The 26,805-nt window shown below is 37.2% G+C and overlaps 1 protein-coding gene across 1 annotated transcript in view; it reads left to right on the forward strand.

Annotated features, from left to right (window-relative positions):
- The window catches only part of NEGR1 (neuronal growth regulator 1), a 988,401-nt gene that overhangs the window by 784,591 nt on the left and 177,005 nt on the right, over positions 1–26,805 (forward strand). The window contains exon 5 of the mRNA XM_068964426.1: positions 8,928–9,048. Within this exon, the coding sequence (XP_068820527.1) occupies positions 8,928–9,048 (121 nt within the window). The remainder of the gene's footprint in view (positions 1–8,927; positions 9,049–26,805) is intronic.

The raw sequence follows: 26,805 nt of genomic DNA on the forward strand, positions 1-26,805 counted from the left end.
AAGAATCAAGATGCCTTTGGAGAATCCAGCTTCATAATTCTTGCAAACTTGTTCAGTGTACCCAAATCAATCACATACAGCTATAACTCACCATTACTGACAATAGAAGAGAGCAAATCGTGAATAAAATCTAAAGAAAGAAAGTTTGGTGAACAGCTAGGAAAACAGTGAACCATTTAATTCCTATTGATACAGCTGGTGGCCCAATAAATCTCAGACATATTTTACAGTGGATGCATCACTGGAGTGAGCATTGCTGACTACAAGGGGACAGCTACTTCAAGCTGTAATTTCAGTAGTGCTGACCCTTGCCAAAGCATGATATGAATGAATTCTGTCTAATCACAAGCAAACTCATTATATAACTCTTTCTTTTCCTGTTCTTTTATCTACTTCTCCATGAGTCACAAATAACATATCTTTCCATCCTTAAATGGCTTCTCACAGATGCACATTCATAACCAACACAATACCAGATCATTCATACCACAATATATGTGACTAATGAAAACAAGTATATTTAACTGCCTTAAAATGATTAAATGTTATAATAGAGTTAAATCATGAGTTTAGAAAAATAATCCCTTATGTTGTAATTTCAAACAATGCAGTGTAGGGGACCAGTTCTAGGACCTTTACCAATGGCCCTAAAATCTGACTTAATACACAGTTATATATCTTAGCTCTGTTTTTTTTTTTTTATAAAATATTTTTCTTTCTACACATCTGTGTGAACATAAGGGAATTAGAGATCACAGCTTAGTACACTGTCATAATGAATATGAAATACTGAAGTTTAGTTTACATGCAAAATTATTATTATTGTCATTCTTTTCAAAGAGACAATGATCTCATCATTTGCTTAACTGAATTAGTATATTGATCTTGTATATGCCCTAACACATGACATACCTCCACAATTGCACATCTTTATAGAATGGACACCTATGTGTTCCATGCACTTTTAATGTTTTATCACATTGTTGAATCAAGCCTCTTACTTCTTGGTCAGTGAGACAGGAGACTAAGTCTACTATAAATATGTTAACAAAGAATTTGCCCTTGGTTAATTACAGTAAATAAAAAAAGCAAGATATTGATGGACTTCTGGAGAGTAAACGATGTACAAGTTTATCTTTGAATTAATCACATGCTTGCTGTACCAAGACAATGATTAAAAAAAAAGAAAGAAAACTCAGTTTCCTTTCTATCCATATCTGATTTATCACAGTTCTATGCTCTTAAAGGGAATATAGCTGTGATACCCTATTCATTTGCAATAATTCCTGTTTAATAACAGACAGCTTCGATTGACTTCTAACTCAGCACAGAGCATTATAAGCATGCACCATGAAGTGTTTTACATTGCCTGTACAGCAATCCTATGAAGTAGGCACTATTTACTTTTCAGATGCAAAAACTATTTAGAAGGGTTAACTAATTAAGATGGTGAATATTAGTACCACTTTTGGTTGACAAAAAGTGGTGTCTTTTATGAAGACAAAGTGGGCCTTTTTATTAATACTACAGTATGTTGCCACTGTGTAAATGCTTGAAGCAGGAAATACTTTACACATTGGATTATTTTCATTCTCCGTGAGAGCTTATCAGAGGTGTAATTCAATGTGAAAGTTCTTTATGCCATGAGTCATGAAGAGTATGTCTGTATTACAGTATTTTGATTTTTAAGAAGTCCAATTAGATAAATGTTTTAAAAATTTATCTTAGTAATAACATGGAGTTCTTAGCTTTCTTTAAAATAAAATGAGTCATTGAAATAAGGACATGTGTACTTCATTGAAAGGGTTTATTGACCTTGTGATCCATTTCTGTGAGATCTATGGAAACCTTAAAAAGATTTTCAGGTTTCCTACCCTGAGTTGCATCATACCTTCAGGAAAGAAAGTTTTCAGCTGTCATCATTGCCCTCATTTGTAGCAGTGGTGTATTGAGCAAGCACATCTTTTACATCCTGTATTCTCTGATAGATGCTAGAAACCTTATTTTATTTTTTTTCAGAAACTGTCCATTTGGCGAAGTTTCATAGTGTAGTTCACAAAGTTCGGAATCTAGACCAAGGTCAACATGCTTATTTACCACAGTGTTTTCCTATGTAGTTTTTCTAGGATGAATTTCTTCACGATTTACTTCCTATTACTACCCCTCACTCTTCTTTATTGTTTTAATTATTTATCATGGCACCTTTATCATTGTCCATCATTTTGAGGAGGGAGGGTGGTGATCAAACGTCTTTGAAGTTCTAAAATTTCACTGCAGCTAACTCACTTCACTAAGGCTATTAAAGTAACTCTCTGATTTACTCATTTTTTGTAATAAGACTTTGTACAAAACCAAACTTCCCAGTCTGGATGGCAAGAGAGGAAGAAGGTCTTTGTGGCTATTGTCATGTAACTAAGAAAGCTTGAATCTTGATTAAGCTTGTTGGGTGCCAAGTGCAGAGGTTCTGTTGCTTGCACCTGCGGAGCCTGGAGTTTTGGGTAAAGAACCTTTAATTATCTTCATCCTGAAATGACTGGCTAAACAATGACTAATGGCTAATCCCACTGCGTAAATGAAAAGGGAAGACTCCTTTTCTATGAGCATCTAATCACACAGGTGCTAAATATCCCTTCTTGACCCTTTCACTGCTGGTCTTCCTCATCATTTGTTCTTTGCTGTTTCCTGCATTTGTCTAATAACATTCATCTGAAACTGTATTTTTTGTTCACTATACAATTGCTTCAGTTTATAGCCATATACAACTTGATACAAGGGTAGGATGCCTAATTTCAGCATTGCAAAGGAATCAGTCTATTCTAGAGGATGCCACTGTACTCATGAATTCAAGGAATCCAAGTAATCACCTTCTTTGCTGCTTTGGTGTAATTAAAAAAGTTACATTTGACTAGAACAGCAACAACAACAAATAGATTTCCATAGAAAGAAAAAAAAAAAAAAACAGTTCCAGAAATAAAAATGCTTGCATATGCACATGTTTACACTCCTACTCCCACTTCTATTCCAGGACCAACATTCACAGAACAACACAGTATGATGGGAAAAGAAATAAGCTCTGGGAGCAACTACTCAGGGTTTATCATTTGATTTTCTTTTCTAGGAAGAGCCCAAGATGATTTCCTAAAACATGGAACATTTCAGGGGAAGCTGAGTGCTTTGTACAACTGTACTGAGCACACGTAAAATTCACTGTTATAGCTCCAGTTAGAGATGTACTTAGCCATAATTGTTGTGAGGTATATATTTCTGACAAAAAAAAAATGGCCATATCCTTCTGATGCAAATAATTACATCACATAAAACTCATTAGCACCTTATAGCTCATGAGCATGGAAGTTAGTTAAAGCAGTGATGACAGTAGACTTGAAAAGCCATGTATCACATAACAGAGGATGTGGAATAGACCTTAGACATCTATTTCTCCTACTGTCCAAAATATCCAGAATATGCCCCACAGAATATTTGGCCCTCAAGAACTCAGTATAAAATGCTCTGTAATTCTGTGGTCTCATAAATTTGGTAAAGCTCCATACTGTGAGATTCACAAGGAATACATGAGCATCACAGTCTCTGAGATATGCTCTAGAAAAGAAAACTATTGGGTTTGATTAGACATTTCAGTGGCCACAGAACTCTTATTTATACAAAGTAATAGGATTCAGAATGGTATAAACTTGGAATTTCACTAAACATGTCTTCTCACTGCCAGTTAACTCAAATGAGTTGACTCAAGTCCAGTGTGGCCAATGATCTATTTAATTACTTTTTCTCTCAATTCCTGCCTTTTCTATGGACTGGCCAATGATTTTCTCATCATCCTAAAGATTATTACAACAGGCTTCTAGCCATTCTGCCAGTTTCCTCTCCTGCCTCTATGCAGACCATGTTCCACACAGTGGCCAAAAATCTGTATAAAATGTTAATCAACTCATGTTATACATTTGCTCAAAATCTCCACAACTTCATCTTAGAATAAAATTCAAAGGCCTTACCATCAACTACCAGACCCTCTGAATCTGAGTTCCAGCTGCCTATCCAACCTTCTCTTCTGGATTCTTCTGCTCACTTAGTCTGCTCAAGTCACAATGACTGTTTTGCTGCTCCTCAAACCTCTTAAGCATGTTTCTACCTCAGTAGTTTCCCCTCAGGGTCTTTGAGTTTTCTTTTTTTCTTTTATTTTAATAATTTCTATAGAAAACTATATGATTTCTTTCCTCACATCGTTTAATTCTCTGCTCAAATTCTCTTCTTTATCAATAAGTAGCTCTGTAATTCCACCACATAAAATAACCCACCTTGCATTCCTTTTTATTTCATCTTGCTCAGTTTCCATCTTAGTTTGTATCACTCCCTTACTGTTTATTTATTTACTGTTTGCACATTCATGTACATGTATGCATACATACAAACTCAAGAATCTTAGTCTCATGAGGCCAGGGATGTTATATTTTTTATTAATGTAGTCTTCAATAAAAAGTACCTGTTGAGTTGATGAAGGAATGAAGAATAAATAAACAGGGTGGATCTGCTTCCTCTTGTACAGTCATTTTCAAAAAAGGCAGAATAATATGCATAAGGGTTCATTCACGTCCCAAAGAAAAATCAATACTGTTTTCAAGTTCAAGTTTATAATTTTAGCCTCAAAATGAAATGTATTTGAGACTTCCCTCTCCATATTGATTGCTTACACCCCATGGCCCTTTAATTCTCTAACACATAAAACACTCTCAGGACCTTTTCTTACTCACAGTGTTAATTCCTATTTCATTCTTTATGTAGGCTTCCATATGTCATTTTCGTATCTTTCTGTTTTTCAGTGTCCATTTCAGCAGCCTGTGAACCCTCTAGACAACATGATCATGTCCCTTTAACTTGTATGTTTACCAAGTGTTGAGCTAAATGCACACTGTAACTCCATAAAAGGCTTTTAATGACAAATTAGATTTTTATTTAGGTTCATTACGCCTGGGTTTTCAGGCCATGTTCTGGATTTCATGATTTTGTTTGTAATGAGTCATGGCCCCCTTGACAGACAAGGGAGTAATTAAACTAGCTAGGTTTTCAATAGAAACTTGTGATGGATCTCCTGTTGCATATGTTATTTCATCTCCAATAATAGTTGGATATCATAAAAGATTATGGTCTCATAGGGTGACAGAGAGAGAAATACATGAAAGTCTGTGAGAACAGAGTGAAAATACAATCTTACCTATATCTCTTACAAGCAAAACAATGTCATAATAATTGACAATAAGTGGGTTTTTATTTGTAGATATCTTTTGTATTGTTATTGCCTTATAAGAGGGGGTGTGCATCTTTACCTAACAAAGTTAAAACTTATTAAGTGGTTCTTCATGTTGAATTGGAGAGTATGTATGTGTTTGTATTTGTGTATATATAAATGTGCTTATGTATATTCTTTTATTTCCTTATTCAAATTTTCAAATTATTTTTTGCCAAGTTATTAGCAAAACATCTATAAAAATATTTCTTTTCAAATATCTTTCTAATTGAGTCTACTATTAAAAATAAAAATACCATAGAGAAATAGAGGTGCTGTAAATTCAAAGTAAAGTATCACCCTTAACAATAAATGATTAATCTGCTCAGGTATTTTTAAAAGGAAAGACAGTTCTGTTGGAAGAGGGTTTACAGTTTTTATATTCACTACATATTGAAAAATCATTATTGCTTCCTAAATAAATTTGAAATATATCCAAGGTGCACACCTAGTCAAGTCTTTTGTCTGAATGAATTAGTATTTGCATATTCCACGTTCCTGTTATATTGAACTTTCTCATAGTGTTATTGAAATATGTACTTTGCTAAATGTAGACTGGTAGAAAAGAAAATATTTATGGAAAAATAGAGGCATACAAAACTGGAAAAATAAAAAATAGGAAAAATCTAGATGACCTTGCAATTGGTGATGACCTTTTAGATACCAAAGGCGTAATTCATGGAAAAAAAAAATAGTTGCTAAATTGATTTGAATTTTTGGCTCTGTGAATCACACTATCAAGATAATGAAAATACAAGCCACAGACTGAAAAATATTTGCAAAAGATGTGTCTGATAAGAGACTGTTATCCACAAAATATAAAGAATACTTAAAACTCAATAAAAAATAATATAAATAATTGAAGTAAAAAGTGGACCAAAGAAGATGTATAGATGACAAAGCAGCACATAAAAAGACACTTCACATCATGTCATTAGTGAAATGCAAATTAAAATAGAGATACCACTACAAACCTACTAGAATGAACAAAATCTGAAACACTAACTCCAAATGCTGATGAGAACATGGAACAACAGGAATTCTCATACATAGTTGGTAGGTATGCAAACTTTGTAAGGCAGTTTGTAAGTTTCTTACAAAACTAAACATATTCTTATCCTATACTCTAGCAATTGTACTTCTTGGTATTTACCCAAAGGAGTCGAAAACTTACATCCACACAGAAAAATGGATGTTTATAGTGGCTTTCCATGTGATTGCCCATGCTTAAAGCAACCAAGAAATTCTTTAGCAGGTGGATGGATAAATAAACTGTGGTACATACAGACAGTGAAATATTATTCAGTGCTAAAATGAAATGAAAAGACATGGAGAAAACTTAAATAAACTTAAAGCATATTACTAAGTGAAAGAAGCCAGTATCAAGCCAATATGAAACATATGAAACATGTTATATGACCCCAACTACATAACATTCTGGAAAAGGCAAAACTATTAACAGAATTAAAAAATCAGTGATTGACAGTAGAGGGGGAGTAAAAATGAGTAAGCAGATTTAGGAGCATTTAAAAATAGAATTTTAAAGGCAGTGAAAATATTTTAAATAAAACAGCTTATGCGTACAACTCCTAAACTCATCTACTTAACTGTTGAACCCATCTCAGTCAATGGGTATTTCTAACCTTCTACCTAAGCCAAATAAAATTACCCTCTTTTTTTTTTTACATCTGTCAAAAAATCCTGTTGGCTCCAACTTCGCAATATACCTCAAAGCCAGTAACTTTCCACTACCTCAGGTGCTACCACCGTAGTCTGAGCTGTCAACATCACTTGCCTTACTTACTGTAGCAGCTTTCATCCTGGCCTCATGATAATCTTTTCTCAACACAGCAGCCTGAGTGATGTGATACTACTAACACACACATATGGAATTTAGAAAGATGGTAATGATAACCCTGTATGCGAGACAGCAAAAGAGACACAGATGTATAGAACAGACTTTTGGACTCTGAGGGAGAGGGAGAGGGTGGGATGATTTGGGAGAATGGCACTGAAACATGTATACTATCATGTAAGAAACAAATCGCCAATCTATGTTCGATACAGGATACAGGATGCTTGGGGCTGGTGCACGGGGATGATCCAGAGAGATGATATGGGGTGGGAGGTGGGAGGGGGTTTCAGGATTGAGAACTCATGTACACCCGTGGTGGATTCATGTCAATGTATGGCAAAACCAATACAGTATTGTAAAGTAAAATAAGGTAAAAATAAAATTTTTTTTTTAAAAATAAAACAAAAGCCAGATTATGCCCCCCCTCTGTAGTGGTTCACCATCTCATTCAGAGTAGAAACCAAGTCCTTAAAATTGCCCTCAAGGTGCTATCTAATCTTCCATCCTTTGGCTCCATACATTATTCAGGGTTCTCACAGAAAAATAAAAACGATATTTATGTGTGTATCTACATATACATACATACACACAAACATATATGCTGCTGCTGCTGCTAAGTCGCTTCAGTCGTGTCCGACTCTGTGCAACCCCATAGACTGCAGCCCACCAGGCTCCTCTGTCCCTGGGATTCTCCAGGCAAGAATACTGGAGTGGGTTGCCATTTCCTTCTCCAGCAAACATATATACACACATGTATATGTTAATCCCTCAGTCGCATCTGTCTCTTTGTGACCCCATGGACTGTAAGCCTGCCAGTCTCCTCTGTCCATAGAATTCTCCAGGCAAGAATACTGGAGTGAGTAGCCATTCCCTTCTCCTATGTTGCAATGAATATTTTTAAGCATCATTTTGTGCCAGGCACTGTGCTTTGACTTCTGAATAAACAGAGATAAATCAGATATTTATCCTGTCTTTAGGCAGCTGACAAGGAAGCCTGGTGTATCCATCATTACAAGACACAAAGTGTATGTTATGAGAGATTTAGAGAAACTATTCTGAAAAAAGGAGAGCTATTTCCTGCCAGAGCAACAAGGAAGAGTAAGGAGATAGTAACCCCAAAATTTGGGCCTTGAATCTGTGGAAATGGGAAAGGATAGCATTCCAGGTAGAAGGAAACACATTTTTAAAAATCACTAACATGATAGGGAGTAAGGAAAAACAGAATAGGAAGAGTTCAGACTTTGAGTCAACCTGCCTGACATGAAATCCAAACTCTGCAGCTAAGTAGCTGTGTGACCTCAGACAAATTATTTAACCTCTCTGAGTTTCAGTTCTCACATTTGTAAAATTGGGATAATGCCATCTAGCTTAGAGCATTACTGTGAGGAAATCATGAACATAAAGCACGGAGCCACCATGACTGGCTCCCAGCTGTCACTCAGTGAATGAGAGCTATTATTGAAGTGCAGTTTGACTGGAGTACAGATGAAGTGTTCCCCTCAACAATGCCATTTTTCCAATAGGAAGCAAGGCCAAAATGTATTGCATTTACTCTGCACTCCCTAGGAACATTTGTCTATTGTCCAACTTGAAAAATGAAGCTGAAAATGACTAGTCTCATATGAGAAGCTAAAACACTGAAAATGTGATGCATTGGTCTATCAGGCATAGGATTGCTCTGAATATAGAAGGAATAAAAATATGTGTGCTATATTTCTGTTGAAGATTATTTTAACTAACCCACCAGTTTTTCTTTCTTTGTTTCTTTTTCAGTTGCTCCTACAATTCAGGAAATTAAATCTGGCACCGTGGCCCCCGGACGCAGTGGATTGATAAGATGCGAAGGTGCAGGTGTGCCGCCTCCGGCCTTTGAATGGTACAAAGGGGAGAAGAAGTAAGGACTTTGTGATTATTACTCTGTTTCAAGCACTTTGAGCTAATGTGTTTGTGTTTCAGATATTTACTTTAAGCAGTGTCTTTAACTGGCTTGAATGATTCTTAGCAGCCTTCTCTAGGGCACGAAGAGGCCCACGTGGGAGGGGTGAGTAGCTAATAGCATCCAGAAGAAATGTCCACTTTGGTTTATATGATCTCAGAAATGCCAGCAAATCCCCCATCACTGATGCCTTTCATTTCCACCTCTCCCTTTGGAGCCAGCACACCATTGCCCTTTCTGGAAACCATGTTTACTTGGGAAATAAACCAGCTCTTAAAGGACTTGGGCCCAGCTTCTGTGAGAGCACTCCAAAAGCAATCAGAGCTGCTGACTCTGCCTGGCTTCCTTGATCAGCCTAACCCTTTTACCTGCTTCCCTCTCCCTCAAGACATTTTAACATTTTGTTTTTATAGAATATGGCATTTCAGGTATTCTATCACTAATGGGACTGTAGAGGATAAACTGCATGGCTGAAGGACTAACGAAGGGGATTTTAGGCCTACTCTAACATCAGCTCTATATGAATGTCCCCTTGAGGTGCTTCTGAAAGCCTTAGCAAGAGCTGTTGAACAAGAGAAGACAAGACTTAAGGATTTTCTCTTTACTTTTAACCAGTGGGCTCATTCAGACCTCTTCACCTGTTCTTATCAAACCAACAAAGAAGTATGGGACCCCTGTGGATTAAATGGAAGATATAATACAGAGGAGAGGATATCATCTTATATATATATCTTTATATATATATATATATATATATATATATATAATGGCTTCAAAATTAAGAAGGGAATGTATTCTAGAAAATGTTAGCTTGGACCATATGAAATTTACATTTTTTTTCAGTCAAAAAGGCTAAATATTGGCAATGCCATACTGTTCAACATAAACATATGGGGTTTATTAGGTGTCATGTCTCATAACTAATTATAGCTAAGTGTCTGAACAGAAAACAGGTGAAATCACATAAGAACTTAGATGTTGCCACAATGGATGAAAATAGATGTGACATGAGTAGGTACTTTGTTTCTTAAACTGTAATCAAAAGAGGATTTATGGGAATATTCTCATTCAACATCAGCCTTAACAATAAAACAATAAAAGATATCCCCATAACTATCTTATTTGTTTTGGATAACTGATAGTGGATTCACCTAAAAATTTTTTGCAGTTATTTTATATGCAACCTCTTCTACAATTTGGGCTACTTAATTTCGAATTCTTTTTGCTAATTAATTATTGTTTTTATTAATTTGAAATGTTGGTGGCTTTTGGAAGCTCCCCTATATTTTTATATACCTAAAATTAGGTAAACTCATCTGTGGTCACCCTCATCCCAACCCTACAAGGTTATATATCTGGCAATATAACCTTCCTCAGATTCTGATAATCCAAGTTAAGAAGTTTTCAGTTTGTGATGATCAATGGAGGTAAACATCTAGAAGCATGGTTCTCAATCCTTTGAAAATTATGAAACCCTTTGTTCAAATATAATCCTTTTTGAAAGTCCACTAAGTAATATCTGTGAAAGTAGGGGTGAATGGAGCCTCAGTTCTATCTCCTCAGAGCCCCCCTTCCATTAGGATGTCCCTGTAATTCCTTCCCCCATCCCTGGTTCTCCACAAAGCACACTTTTTAAAAAGTAGCTTAAATTATTTTACATATCTTTCAAATTCACTTTTGAAACTGTGTCATGCCTTTCTGAAAGGTTAATGAGCAGGATTATTCTTAATAGCACAGGTGAGAACTCCTTTGTTAGAGTTCATTTTATTTCTACATTTTTTTTTTTGCTATAGCTCTGTCTTCCACTTTCCTAAATTCAGTGACCATTGTTAAAAAGACTACAACAATCCTCATCCCACTTGCTTGGCCTATACCAAAGACAGAAAAGAGCCAAGTGGTGTCTGCAGTTGTAGCTTCAGTGTTTTTTTTTTTTTTTCTTTTTCCTCAAGTGGGGAGATGGACTATTTAACTTTTCAAAGGAGTTTAGAACCACTGCTAAAATAGGTTGATTAATTCTCCCCAATAAGAGCCCTTCCCTAATACACTCATTCACAGAAAAAAATCTAGCAGCTGTGAAAATGAAATGCACTTTCAAAGGCAAATATATATTTTATTTAAGAATAAAGCATACATTTACCATTTGTTAGAGTTGTATTTGAAGAAATATCCAAATTCTCAAATACCACTAGAATATATAAATCTATCTTCTCAAAATTACAAAAAAGCAAATTTGAATATATATAGGGAGTGAGAGAAACAAAACTTCTGCTGGTCGAATGATTGTTGTTACACTCACTAAGTGCATCTACCATGCTACCTTCAGGGCCCAGGACATTTAAAATATTTATTTTATCAAAATGAAAAGCTATCTATGTGATAAGCACTTGCTATTTAACATTAACCCATTTTATTTTCACAATAAACCTATAAGAAAGATAATATTTTTATCCTTACCTTTTGCTGAAGAGAAATCAAAGCACAGTGTATTTATAATAAGTACTTTGCACAAGTCTATAGTTAATGACAGAGCTGGAATTTGAACCCAAGAAGTCTTGCAAATATTCAGATGGAGTTCATGGATTTAACCTCTATACTGTGACACCTAGTATGATCATGGGACCTCAGGATCTATCAAAATTAATTTGAAATGTCAATGTTAAATGCCAGGATAAAGGCATTTCAGGTAACTTATCAGCAAAATAAGACTGAACATAGAAACAGTCGCTCATACTTTCTCAATTGGTTTAGTCAAAGACACAGAAATAATGGAGTCAAGGTAACCAGACAGAAAAGAAACAGATACAGCATGTTTTCAGGTTGTTTTCTTGACCTCAAGGTTGTTAACAGAAGCATGAGGCTGTCAAAGACTCTCTTAGAACAGAACAGAGTTTTTACAAGATCTGGAGAAGTTTTATTTTCTTAGTTTTATTTCCTTTTATACTTGAGGCTTGAAAAATATTCAGAAATAACTTACTCTCTTCATAGACTTTTGTGCATACATGCTCAGTTATGCCCAACTCTCTGCTACCCCATAGCCCACCAGGCTCCTCTGTCCATGGAATTTTCCAGGCAAGAATACTATAGTAGATTGCATTTCCTACTCTAGGGGATCTTCCTGACCCAGGAATCAAACTCGTGTCTCTGGCAGCTCCTGCATAGGCAAGTGGATTCTTTACCCCTGGCACCACCTGGGAAGCTCATGTACTTTAAGAGATGTTTATAAAAATTCATCTTGCTTAAGTCAAGATTTTCAAAGCCAGATTTTCACTCAGATAAATATGAGCAAATAAACACAAACAAATAGGAGGAAATACCTGATCATCTCTAATCTTATCTTTGCCTATAGTTGTACCATATCCTGTAGAATCCTCTTCTGTGCACTGAGAATAATCTGCTTGAAAACTTAAAAAAAAAAAAAAAAAGATCTTGTAAAATTAAGCACAATTTAAAGACAAGGAAGAAACATTACCAAGGATAAATTACTTCCCAGGACCTTTACATTCTATCTCATTTATTCTTCAGACCTCTCTGAGGTATGATTTATTATTTTCAATTTACTGAAAACAAAACTAAAACATAAGAAACTTGACTTGTCTAAGAGCAGTCACATAAAAGATGCTATCAGGACACATTTTACGTTTGTCAGCCTCTCAACCTGTGTTCTGTCCTTTGTTTACATTACCATTATTAGTTTTCTGTTGCTAAGTAACAACCCCAAATTTAGCATCTTCAAACAGTAAGCTTTTGTTATCTCAGTATGTCTGGGTCAGGAATCCAGGAGCATTTTTGGTGGAATTCCTAGTGGAGTATGGCTCAGGGTCTCTCACCTGGTTCCCATCAAATGTCACCTGGTGCTGATCCTCCGAAGGCTTCACTAGGACTGGAGGATCAGCATCTAAGACGGCTCACTCCCGTATCCCACAAACTGGTGCCTGTTATTGACAGATTACTGTTTAGTCATTGTCTTGTCCAGTTCTCTTGCAGCCCTGTGGACTGCAGCCTACCAGATTCCTCTGTTCATGGGATTTCCCAAGCAAAAATTCTGGAATGGGTTGTCATTTCCTTCTCCAGGGAATCTTCCCAACCTAGGGATCAAACCCAAGTCTCCTGCCTTGGCAAGTGAATTCTTTACCACTGAGCCACCAGGGAAGCAACCATTACTGACAGAAGGTGTCTGTTAATCACTATATAGATGTCTAAATAGGGCTGCTTGACATCTTTATAACAAGACAGTTGACTTTCCCCAGAACTAGTGATTCAAGAGAACACCATAGAAGCTGTTCATGACCTAGTCTGAGAAGTCTCTGTCATTTCTGCAATATATTATTGGTTATAAAAGGTGACCCTATTCAAAGAGGGAGAGATTCCAGGGGAACATAAACATTAAGAGGTGAGAACCATCAGATGCCATCTTCAAAGATGTCTGTCACCCTTTCTCCCTTATGAATGATGTAATTGTTTATACATTAGAAATGTTAGCCATTTGACCTTTAGTTTATTGCACTGTTTGGGTAAGCATCATAGCAATGACTAAAGTTATATATTTGTTATGAAGATATTATTTCTTTGTATAAAATAGTCCGGGCTTCCCAAGTGGCGCTAGTGGTAAAAAACCTACCTGCTGATGCAGGAGACATAACAGATGTAGATTTGATCCTGAGTTGCTAAGATCCACTGGAGGAGGGCCCAGCAACTCACTCCGGTATTCTTACCTAGAGAATCCCATGGACAGAGGAGCCTGGAAGGTAATAGTGCGTGGGGTCTCAAAGAGTTGGACGCAACTGAAGTGACTTAGCACACATAAAATGGTCACTTTTTTTTAACACTATAGTGACTTTCAGCATACCTGGCAGGGACAAGTCTAGTATGCTAAATTTTACTCTATGTATAAATACATTAAGTGTTAGGAGAACTAGAGTTCAGACTTTGATTATACATAAAACTAAAAATTTAAACATTTTTTTCTCATTTTAAAAATTATGTACTCAGTTACCACTTAATGGATAGGAAAATGCCTAAAATCAGCCAGGTGGAGTGTGCCAGGTTCACATTACACAGAAGTATGATGACCTTTTTGTCAATCAGGGTAGGTTTTCACTTGAGGGAATGATGATTTTTTTTTACTGCTAGCTTTACAGAGGTGAGGTAAACTTGGAAAATCATAATGAAGTGGAGTGACCTTTCCTCTCTGTTTTCCTATTCTTTACCACTGGATCGTCTAGACAGGCCATAAATTTCATCTGAGTTAGAAGGAATCTAAGAGGGAGGGTCTTCTTCCTTTCTTTTATTTTCAAGGGAACCAGAAAAATGTGTTAAAATATTTCTGTGTCTTCATTGATCCTTTTTTCTTTGCTGTTTTTCATGTAATTTATGTGTGTCAAAGTTATGAATACATACATCACATTTGTATAACACTATGATTTTCAAAGCATTTTTATATATGGTAATTTAGAAAAAGAAGGACATTTTTGCATTTCACTTATGATAGAATCAACTCTTTAAGCTTTGGGTGCTACTTGAGAGAGGCAGAAAAAGTAAAAGAAAGAGATAAATATATAATAGTAACAATTAAAATGGCATGAACTCGCTACTCCACTCAATATATGTTTCAGAAAGACATGCAGTGGGAGACATATTCCTGCTACTCCTTCAATCAGTCTTCATTCCTATTTCCTCTGATAGTGTGAGTATATCTCCATTCTCAGTGAGATTTTCAGGTGGAAAATGTGTGTCTAATATAACATGGTTCTAAAACAAAGATCAACTATTTCATCCAGTGCTCAACCATGGAGAATGATGTAAAACAGTATTTCACAACTATTTTAGAATACATATCCCTATGAGTGAAATTTAAACCTTAGCAAAACTACCAAAATATGCATACTTATTTGTAAATTATGTACATGCATTTCTGAATTAGTATATTACATACATTAAATGAGCTAAAACAGATAAAATTTAGGAGATGAGATATAAATGAAACTTAAATGGACATTTTGTTGTCTTTTTCTTGTACTCTAACAGATCACTGTACTCACCCTGAGGGGCTTGCCCTCCATTCTGGAGACTTTGTAAAGTGTGTTAGTTTAAAGTAAGGAAGTCTAGGGAATTGTCAATGGCAACCCATTGTTGCCTTAGAATTCCACAGACAGAGGAACTTGGAGGACTGCAGTCCATGGGGTCACAAAGAGTTGGACATAGCTGAGCGACTGAACACACACGCAAGGGCAGTTTTAATCGCATGCGACTTTTATCCCACATGCTAACTTTGAAGTCTTACATCACATTATATAATCACTGCATATTATCTTACTCATTCCTTGCATAATTCTAACTAGATTATGCCTAAGAAAAATACAATCTCATAAAGGTAAAATGACTTGCTGAAGGGAATTAAAGAATGGGCAGTAAAAATCTAATTTCAAGGAAAAGTTGGGAGGTTGATGAATATGTTTATGGCCTTTATATTGATGGTTTCACTTTATATTGAGGTTATCCAAACTCATTGCATAATATATATAAAATACATAGTATTTTATATATATCGATTATACCTCAATAAAGTGACCTTAAAATCAAAACAACCACTCCCCTAATTTCCTGACTCTCATGTCAAGATATCCCTCTTCTAGATTTTATACCACAATTTGATTATTCAGAGGGATCTAGAATTATAATTCTATACACACACACACACTAACACACACACCCTGCCCATCACCCCTCTTGTCCTCTCATTTGCAAGGCTGTTACTATGAGTAAGTCATTACATATGTTGATTTAGAAGGGTACTGTGTCATCTAGATAGGCCATAAATTTCATTACCACCCCACATTAAAAATGATCTCCTCTGCTGACCCGAGATTTTCTTTCTTTGCATCAGGCACTTATCTATGAGGTAATTTGTGAAATCTGAAAAAGAAATACGTTCCCGCATCGAAAGAACTTGAATTTCTAATATTATATCATTATTATGTAGCTGTTTATTTTTATTAGTATATTAATTTCATTCTGATGATATTTCATGCCTTTTTACAACCAAAGTCTTATCAATACAACCTCATCGCCCCTGTGATGACTTAGTCATTCAAGGCCAAATTGATAAAGGGTAAATATCTGAAACAAATATTGGGATCTGGAGAGCACATGTCCAGGTAAGACATATTATTTTATTGAAAACTTTGGGCCAGTCAAACAAGGTTGAAAGTGGACTGACTCTAGTTTGCCTTTCCTGACTTACAATTTGTGACCTGTCATAAAAATCACCAAAATGAAGTACGTACCAAGAAAATCTGAAGAGAATCCTAAGTCAATTCCTTAAAAGTGCACAGCAACAATCAGTTCAACTCAAATCAGAACATTAACAAATGCTTCCAGAGGGTGGGGAAGGTAGTTTTTGTGCTGGAAAACAAAGAATGAATAGAATTTCCAAATATTGCAAGGAGTTGAAAATAATCATAAGCAAGGAAAGAACACAGTCAATTCATATGGGCATTGTGTGGAGAGTTTGTTATGTCTCAGGATACAGGGCGTGAAATCTGGTGTATGTAATAGGAGGCAGGTTTAGAAAGGACCCTTAGGGCAAGACTTGAGGGATCTTAAATATCATAAGACATTTGAGCTTGATTCCATAAGCCCTAGGAAGCCAATTGGGGCCTTTTCAAGAGTAGTAAAACGATCTATTTGTCATCTTCACAGAACATTTCTGGAAGCATTTGGGAAGAGTGGATGGGAAAGATATAAAATATGGTTTAAACTGGGTTATTGGTTGTTCAGTTTAAAAGTAAGACAGAAAATGTATTATTTGTATATTTCAGTATCTGGTTAGATACATGGAAAGGACAAACTGAAGGTAATTCCCAAGTTTTCTGTCTCAATAACAAGGTTGAATGGTGAAGTTATTAGCTGAGATTGGGAACACAGAAAAAGAGTTTCGGAAGAATTCTGAGTGCCGAGTTTGCTTGGGAAGCATAGTGTTCAGGTGTTAATACTGGATACACAGTCCACGAGAGAGCAGGGTTTTGGTTGTGTTCTTAAAATGCATAGTGATATTTCCAAAGTAAATACTTGGCCTTAGCACTTTGTCCTGGAATCCTTCAGTGATTCCTGACTGCCCCTAGAATAAAGTCCTAACAGTACAGCATGCATGGGAGACCTTCATGTTCTAGCCACTGTTGACCTCTCTGGCTATGAATCTTGCCATTCTGCTGTCTCAAAATAGGGGTTTATCCATCCTGAAATATTCAGTTACCAAACTGTGATATGATTTCTGTCTTTCAAGCCTCTTCATATGTTGGCTGTTTTGCTTAAAAGCCCCTTATACACACACACACACACCGACACACAGACACACACACCGACACACAGACACAAACACACAGACACACAGACACACACAGACACACACACACAGACACACACAGACACACAGACACACACACACAGACACACACAGACACACAGACACACACACACACATACACACACACACAGACAGACACACACACACAGACACACACACACACATACACAGACACACACACACACACAGACACATACACAGACACACACACACACACGGCCTTCCACTAGTCCTTTTGTCTCAATTCAGTGTCACCTTCTCTCAGAAAACTACCCTGAGACTTTAATGCTTAAAGAGGAAGCTCTCCAGATGTACTCCCATTTGCTCACCTCTATCTAAGTACTTTTTCAAAATTCTTACAGAAGTCATTATTTATTCATTTGTTTATTTTTGGCTGTTCTGTGTCTTTTGTTGCCCGGGCTTTCTCTAGTTGAGGTGAGTCAGGGCTGCTCTCTAGTTGCAATGCACAGGTTTCTCATTGCAAAGGCTTATTTTGTTGCAGAACACGGGCTTTAGGATGTGCAGGCTTCAGTAGTTGCAGCACGTGGGCTCAGTAATTGCAGTCTGGGGTCTGGAACACAGGCTCGAGTCATGGTACACAGACCTTGTTGCTCAGCGGCATGCGGGATCTTCCTGGATCAGAGTTTGAACCTGTTTCTCCTGCACTGGCAGATGGATTCTTTACCAGTGAGTCACCCAGGAAGCCTCCTTGAAATACTCTTTTAAACCATACTCAACTTTTTTACTTGCCCATCTCTCCTCCTAATATAATCTACCAGGGAGTAAGAGTTCTGCCGTGTTAACCATCATGCTCTCAACATCTAACATGGTGTTTGGAATAAACTCTGTTGTGAGAATGAGTTGTGGCCTTTTCATAATGATAAAGTAGAGCCATTCTAGTTTTGATACATCTTCAAATTGATAAGAGACTATTCATAGAAATGTATCATCACCTTAGATTGTGGAACACTGTAAACCCAATGTGTGATTACAGGAAGGAAGCTAGTTTCTATTGCTCAGTTCTGATTTCTCAGGATTTCTTCTTATCGACTTGGTCTCTGCAAAGTGGTTGTGTTGGTATATTGTAGGATAAAATTTGACATCTAAATCATAAGCATGTTGATATTAGAAAAGCAGTTGAAGCAGAGAAGAGAAATCTAGACACAGGCCAGGCTGTCAGAGATACAAGACTCACTGCAGTCAGGGAAGTATGGACATCTGCACTGTAGCCTTTGTTTATTTGATATAGGGTTGCTGCTGCTGCTGCTAAGTCTCTTCAGTCGTGTCCGACTCTGCATGACCCCATAGACGGCAGCCCACCAGGCTCCCCTGTCCCTGGGATTCTCCAGGCAAGAACACTGGAGTGGGTTGCCATTTCCTTCTCCAAGGCATGAAAGTGAAAAGGGAAGTCGCTCAGTCATGTCTGACTCTTCGCGACCCCATGGACTGATATAGGGTTAAAAGGAAATATTATTCCTATGCAAATCAAACTGTCACAAGTAAAGCAGCCCAAAGGTCTCTGATCTAAAATTATTAATTTCATTAAAATTGATGAAATAAACAAAATGTACATTTTAAATAGCCTAATAAAGTCTAAAATCATTAAAATGTCCTAATATATTATAATAATATTAATTTATTCAAATATGCCACTAAAGATAGTTACCCCTTGGGGCTAAGACAGTGATGCATGATATCCTCAAGTCTGTTCCTGGGAATAAATGATACATTGTTTTGGGGCCTTGAGTGCCAAGCGATACAGAAAACCAATAGGTTGCTCTAGTGGCATGTTCACGTAAATTTTCATGTCTCTGGTTTCTAGCAGTTCCTCTCCTCCCTCTTTTTACTTTTTTTTTAATCTACCTGGCACATCTGTGAAAAGCCTAGGTGAGGTTGTTAATGTGCATGTAACTGATACTGAGTTTGGCATATCTTGAAATCATGATGCCATGATCCTTTCAGTCACTCTCCTAGATCTTTTCTTTAAAAATAATTTCCTGTATGCTCGATATTTAATATTTTTCTGCCATCTGAGAGGAAATGTATCTGTTCTAATAAACAGACTCTATCATTGAACAATAATGACACCTATCATATATCCAGTGCTTACTGTGTTTGGTATATATGTGTACAATATTACATTTTATATGTTTAAAATATTATTTTATTAACACTTTGAAATTGGCTTCATTTTTCCCATTTTATAGATGAAAACCTAAGCATTAAAAAATGTAAAAACATAATTCACTCAGTCAAGCACACACTTACTGTAGAATTATTAAATGCCCAGCACTCTGTTACATACTTAGAATATGATGAACAACAAAACCAGCCAGGATCCTTGCCTGAATGGAATTACACTCTAATGGGGAATGTGGAACACAATCAAAAGCCTCACAAATATATGAGAACTTACAAAGAGATGTATTTGATGTTATGATGATGATTTGACCAAGTCAGAACACAGTAGCTTCAGAGCATCACTAAAATTCAGACTTTAGAGGTAATTCTGGGCTTAAATATATTGCTTTCTTGTTAATCTTCTAGGTTCTTTTTTTTTTTTTTTTTCCTGTCAATCTTGGTACAGCATGCATGTAACACTATGGGGAGAGACTTATAACCATCCAAATATTTAGTGAAACTAGGGGAAAAAAATAAGCGATAATTGATACTGAAGAGGTATGTTTGTGTGAAGGAAGATGACCTGAGGAGGGAGGTGAAAGCCGATTTCATGCGTCTCATCTTGGGACCTTGAGTAGCCTGAAAGGCTAACTCTACTGGAGGCTAACGACACCTGATGTAAGGGGTGGCATTGCTGTGCATAATTAAGCCCATAATAGGTAGTTAAGAGGCCTCTAGCTTATCTAACTGCCAGAGAAATCACCAGACAGCTATCTGAACCAAACCGTGCATTTTTGTTTGACTGCCTACCCCACTAGTTTCACCTCATGAATTGGACCTGGCTTTCTTGGCATGAATGCCACATGAACACTTGGTTATTTAGCACTATTAGTTTTATTCCTTGATTTAACTTGATTTTCTTCAACAACCCATGATTTCTGACTTGTCTCTCCAAATTCAAATACAATATTCTGATTTCCCTTGGTGGTTTCAAAATATCAGTTGCTACTTTTGGAGGATACCAATATTCAGAAGACCCGGAGTTTAATTTTGGTTCTACAACTTATCAAATGGGCTTCCCTGATAGCTCAGTTGGTAAAGAATCTGCCTGCAATGCAGGAGACCCAGGTTCAATTCCTGGGTCAGGAAGATCTACTGCAGAAAAGGAGAGGCTACCCACTCCAGTATTCTTGGGCTTCTGTTATGGCTGGTAGAGAATCCGCCTGCAATTAGATAGACTTGGGTTCGATCCCTGGGTTGGGAAGATCCCCTGGAGAAGGGAAAGGCTACCCACTCTAGGATTCTGGCCTAGAGAATTCCATGGGCTGTATAGTCCATGGGGTCACAAAGAGTCAGACGTGACTGAGCAACTTTCACTTTCACTTATCAAATGGTAGAAAATAAAAATATTTATTTTTTTTCTAAATTGTTCTTTTTTCTCATCTGCAAAATAGGACTAATAATGCTTACCTCATAAGATGACTAAGAAGATTAGTTGATCATACCTTTGAAAATGCCTAAATGTCAGTTTCCCACACTCTTAACACTAAAAGTTTCTGTATAATGTTGAAGTTTCTTAGATTAACTTCTGTCATAAATGTGTTGAGAACAGCTATAATTTTCCACATTCATAAACCATTCCTGCTCACACTGAAAAGACAGAAATAGTCATGAATTCAGAGCCAGATATATGTATTTAAGCTGAAACTGTATCATTGAAAGAGCCATTATAAGATGTGTTGTACAAGGACCTCAGTGTCATTTTCAGATGTAGCTAAAACCCTTTAGATACTAATAATGTTAGGTCTCTGACATTTGGTTCCTAAATCAGTGCCTCAAGCATAAGAGATATTTAATAATCATTTGATGACAAAATTAAACTCTATTTCCATTAATACCATATCAGAGTGTTTACCATCACCCATGACTTTCTCTAAAGCTCTTTTTTTGAACTGTATCTTTAGTTCATACCATGACTTGGAACTCCATAAGCCTGAAATCAATTTCTGGAAGTAATGTTCCTTTTCTTTGTAAATATAACTCTAATGATTCCAGAGCTGCTTACTTTCCCTTACCACCTTCCATATTTCCTATGCTACCACCCAAATATCAGTTAGTAAGCCTGTATTCATCTTATCCAGTTATATAACATGATACATTACTATCAGGTGTGTGTGTGTGTGTGTGTGTGCGCGCGTCTAGTCACTCAGTCGTGTCTGACTCTTTGTTATCCCATGGACTATAGTAAGCCAGGCTCCTATGTCCATGGAATTCTCCAGGCAAGAATACCGGAGGGGGTATCCATGCCCTTCTCCAAGGGATCTTCCCAACCCAGGGATCGAACCCAGGTCTCCCGCATTGCAGGAAGATTCTTTACCATCTGAGCCACTAAAGAAGCCCATATTATTATCATATTCTTTTGTCATTCTAGTCTGGTCAAAGATCTATTACCATTTAAGAATACCTCTCCCATTCCTATGAAAGTTGTTTTAAAATTTTTTTTGCAAGTTATTTTAATAATTTAATTGTTGTTATCTGACACACTCATACATGGTTCCTATACTAGCAATGGAATTTTCCTGTGACTATTTGCACCTGAAAGCTTCAGTTCAGTTCAGTTCAGTCGCTCAGTCGTGTCCAACTCTTGCAACCCCATGGACTGCAACATACCAGGTCTCCCTGTCCATCAGCAACTTCCAGAATTTACTCAAACTCATGTCCATTGAGTCAGTGATGCAATCCAACCATCACATCCTCTGTCATCTCCTTCTCCTGCCTTCAATCTTTCCCAACAAATACTTGCTTCTCTAGAAATGTCTATGTTACTCCTGACCTGGAAAGGCAAATGAAATTATAGTCCCAAAATTTGTACTGAGGCTGGATTTATATTTTAAATGAATGAGGTCAGGTTTAGTTGTCCCATTTATTTTTGCAACTTTAACAATCAGTGCTAATGGCTATATGGCCAGTTTTGCTATTGTGATGTTATTCTGGGTTTTCTGGCTATCCTAGATAGATACTGTTTAAGAGAGGTTATTGTAAAGTTTGTTAACATTTCATGTACCAGAAAGAGAAGTACCATAGTTGTTAATATGCTTTCCATGTGCTGCCTCTGACTGACACGGAAAATATGAAGAACTGTTCTAACTCAGAACTAGTTAATTGGTCAAGCTGTGTCAGTTATGAGTTGGCAGAAGTGAAGTGAGGTGAAATGAAAGTTGTTCAGTTGTGTCTGAACCCATGGAGTATACAGTCCATGGAATTCTCCAGGACTGGAGTGGAGAGCCTTTCCTTTCTCCAGGGGATCTTCCCAACCCAGGAATTGAACTGGAGTCTCCTGCATTGCAACTGAGCTCTGAGGGAAGTCCAGAATCTGCTGGCAAAGCAAATAGCCTTCAGTTCACAGATATATGAGATATTAACAAAAGACAGAAGAAAGAAGAAGGAGGGCAGTGGTCCTTGGTATGTGTCTTAGTCCATTTGAGCTGCTACAACAAAATACCACAAACTGGGTAGCTTATAAACCAAAGAAATTTATCTCACAGTGCTGGAGGCTGAGTCCAAGATCAGGGTGCCAGCATGATTGGGTGAGGATACCCTTCTGGGTGTCAGACTTCTCATTGCATCTTCACATGGCAGAAACAGGTAGAGATATCTCTGAAGTCTCTTTTATGAAGTACTGATCTCAGCCATGAAGGTTTTACCTTCATCACTTTTAAGTTCCTCCCAAAGACCCACCTAATAATGCCATTGTCTTTGGGACTTAGGATTTCAGTATACGAATTTGGCGGTGGGGGGATGCAGAACATAGTGGTTTGGAACAAACTCCTAGAGGTAACAGAGGGTAGAGGACCTCAGAGCCCACAGTAGTAGAAGAATCTTATATCCATGGGGTCCAATGAATAGCAAAAATGCAAAAAAAAAAAAAAAAAAAAGACCAGGCATTTCTAAGCAGGCACCACATGCTAAGGAATATCATATTTAATTCCTAACGTAATAAAGTTTTTTTTTCTTTTTGAGTGGAGGGATTATAATAAACATCTCTCATTCTATAAGCTAAGGACAAAAACCATTCTCTTAGAACTTGAAAGGGTTAAGTATCTAGGAAAAGAGAGTGAACTCCTGAAAAGGCAATATTCCAGTGTTTTTGTTCTCTGGTTTCACTTAAAGTTGTGTTATGAACTATTTCTTGAGTTGCCACTTTCAGATTTCATATCACTGATGCAAATAAAGAAGTCTGGATTCAAACAAATCTAGAATAAATATGAAAAATCCAGTGGGTCAAGGATCATCCCGTGAATAGGCTAATGGCACATGCTTGAAGCCTACTAAGGATTTTCTTTAACACAGAACAGCAATTCAATTTGTCAAATGTATGTTTGATATAAAAAGAATGACTCTCTTTTAGAAAATATAATTATATTTAAACATATTAGAAGAAGCCTGCTTCATTAAAAACTCATCATAAAGATCTCTTTCCTTATTTATTTTCAGTCAAGCAGTGAAATTACATTAGGGTCACTCATGATGGGACTTCGAGGCATAGTTCATTTTTTTTGTATCTGTTAATAATAAGTATTAATAATAATAACTAAGATGTATTCATATATATATGAATATATATGATTCTTCTTGAAAAAGCTTCAGTAATAATGTGTTGTTTAGCTTAGCCCCTAATCACCCAGCATAGAACTCATTTGTATAGTAATTTTTAGAATTGATTTAAATAGCTGAGAAAGCTTTCACTGCCACTATCTCCAGATAACTGTAGGAAAATCATAGAAATATACCCTCCAGAGATATATCCCATCTGAGAAGTCACTCTCCTTCCAGGTCAGCTTTGGAAAGAGTTCCCCAGTCATCTACCAGGCAAAGACAGGTTCTTCAATGATGCGTGAGCAGTCAGTACTTCTAAAACTCCCCAGTATAGAAGAAAGTAAGCTTTGGACTTTTCCAGTTATCTTGGAGATAGCTTCCTCTCGGGGAAGAAAATCCCCCCAGGGAAGATGCTTTTCTTTTTTATTGGCCATAATCACCCGCCAGGCTGATTAGAGCAGAAGGAGCTGCTACTGCTGAAGTGCTACTAATGTGCCACTCTGGTAAGAATGCACATAACACTGCTGGCTAGGGGCCAAAAATGGGCCTGCACCTACAGAGTGTGGATTCACTGCATGGTTTAGCAGCATCTGGGGCTTTGCCTTCAGATACATTAAAGGGCAGAGAGTTGGAACCCAGCTCAGAAAAACAGCCATAAGGAACATAAGCAAATATATTCCATGAAGTAACAGAGTATACTCCCTTGGGATTTTCTCTCCAGAGTCTAGCCAAATGAAGACTCTAACAAATCTCTCCTCAATTCTTCAGTAGAAAAATGAGTCTTAGTTTTGGTAGATGGGACACAAAAAGGAGTTAGTAGTCTAAGGAGTTGCCGAGTCCTCTGGAAGATGCAGCCTTAGCATTTTGTTGTCATTTAGTCTCTAAGTCATGTCCAACTCTTTTGTGACCCCAAGGACTGTGGCCTTCCAGGCTCTTCTGTCCATGGGATTTCCCAGGCAAGAATACTGGAGTGGGTTGACATTTCTTCCAGGGAATCTTCCTTGATCCAGGGATCAAACCTGTATCTCCTGCATTGGCTGCTGCTGCTGCTAAGTCGCTTCAGTCGTGTCCGACTCTGTGCAACCCCTAGATGGCAGCCCACCAGGCTCCGCTGTCCCTGGGATTCTCCAGGTAAGAACACTGGAGTGGGTTGCCATTTCTTCCAGGGGATCTTCCTTGATCCAGGGATCAAACCTGTATCTCCTGCATTGGCAGGCAGATTCTTTATTGCTGAGCCACCAGGGAAGCTATTAGACATGGGCTTCCCATGTCTAGTAGTGAAAGAATCCACTTGCCAGTGCAGGAGATATGAAAAAGGTGGGTTCAGTCCCTGGGTCAGGAAGATCCCCTCGAGGAGGAAATGGCAACCCACTCCAGTATTCTTGCCTGCTGAATCATACAGACAGAGGAGCCTGGTAGGCTACAGTTCATAGGGTCACGAATTATTGAACATGACTGAGCATGCACACACAATTTGACTTAAGCCATCTTGCTAAAGCTTGAAATCTGCTATAATGAAGGACAATTAAACTTTGGATTTTTATACATACCATATACTATTGTTTAAAAGTAAATTTACTGGTGTGATACAGAAAAATATGTAAGAATCACTGTGGGATTTTAGCATAAATATTTATAGATTTGCAATATGATACTATATTGAGAAGTATCAGTCTCAGTAAAGTTGCTCAGTTGTGTCCAACTCTTTGCAACCCCATGTACTATACAAACCATGGAATTCTCCAGCCAGAATACTTGAGTGGGTAGCCTTTCCCTTCTCCAGGGGATCTTCCCAACCCAGGGATCGAACCCAAGTCTCCCACATTTAAAGCAAATTCTTTACCAGCTGAGCCACCAGGGAAGCCCAAGAATACTGGAGTGGGTAGCCTATCTCTTCTCCAGCGGATCTTCCCAAACCAGAAATCGAATTGGGGTCACCTGCATTGCAGGTGGATTCTTTACCAACTGAGCTACTAGGGAAAGCCCCATGATACAGATGTTTAAAATTTCCATGTCCTAGATATTTTATGCCATATTTTCTTGTGTCAGAATTGGAAATCATTAGGTTTATAGGTCAAGTGAAATTTTTTCAGTACTTATTAAACTAAAAATTTATTAATCTGATTAAAATTTGAGTTTTGGATAAACCAAATTCAGCTATGACATGAAATATAAGTAATTCCCAGAGTAATCAAGCATGGTTGCTTATTTTAATCTGCATTTAACTACAATATATTTTATCTAAATTCAGATGCAAGTCACATAACATAATGCAAAGGAGTTCAACCTAAACTCTCAGGGGAATGTCAATTATTAGCATCTTCGTGATTAAAGAAATGCTTAATACTAAGATTTGAACACATTAAAGATGAAAAATTAACAAGCCGTTTGAGCTAAGAGTTTCTGTAGCCCATATTATGATTAGCAAATTCTTTCACAATAAATTTTGGGGTTAGTTAGGGAGCAGCAGCAGCAGGGAGAAGTTATTATTTGATTGGCTTCTCATTATAGCAGATTTCATATTTAGAAAGAAACATTCTTAAAGGGGCCGCTGAAGGGGACTTAGTGATCCCTGTGTTGTGGCGATCATTCGTTGTGTCATTCAAACTTCATTGACACACATGAGAGTGTTAGTC

The sequence above is a fragment of the Capricornis sumatraensis genome, chromosome 2, assembly GCF_032405125.1.
Source record: "Capricornis sumatraensis isolate serow.1 chromosome 2, serow.2, whole genome shotgun sequence".
NCBI classification, from domain to species: Eukaryota; Metazoa; Chordata; class Mammalia; order Artiodactyla; family Bovidae; genus Capricornis; species Capricornis sumatraensis.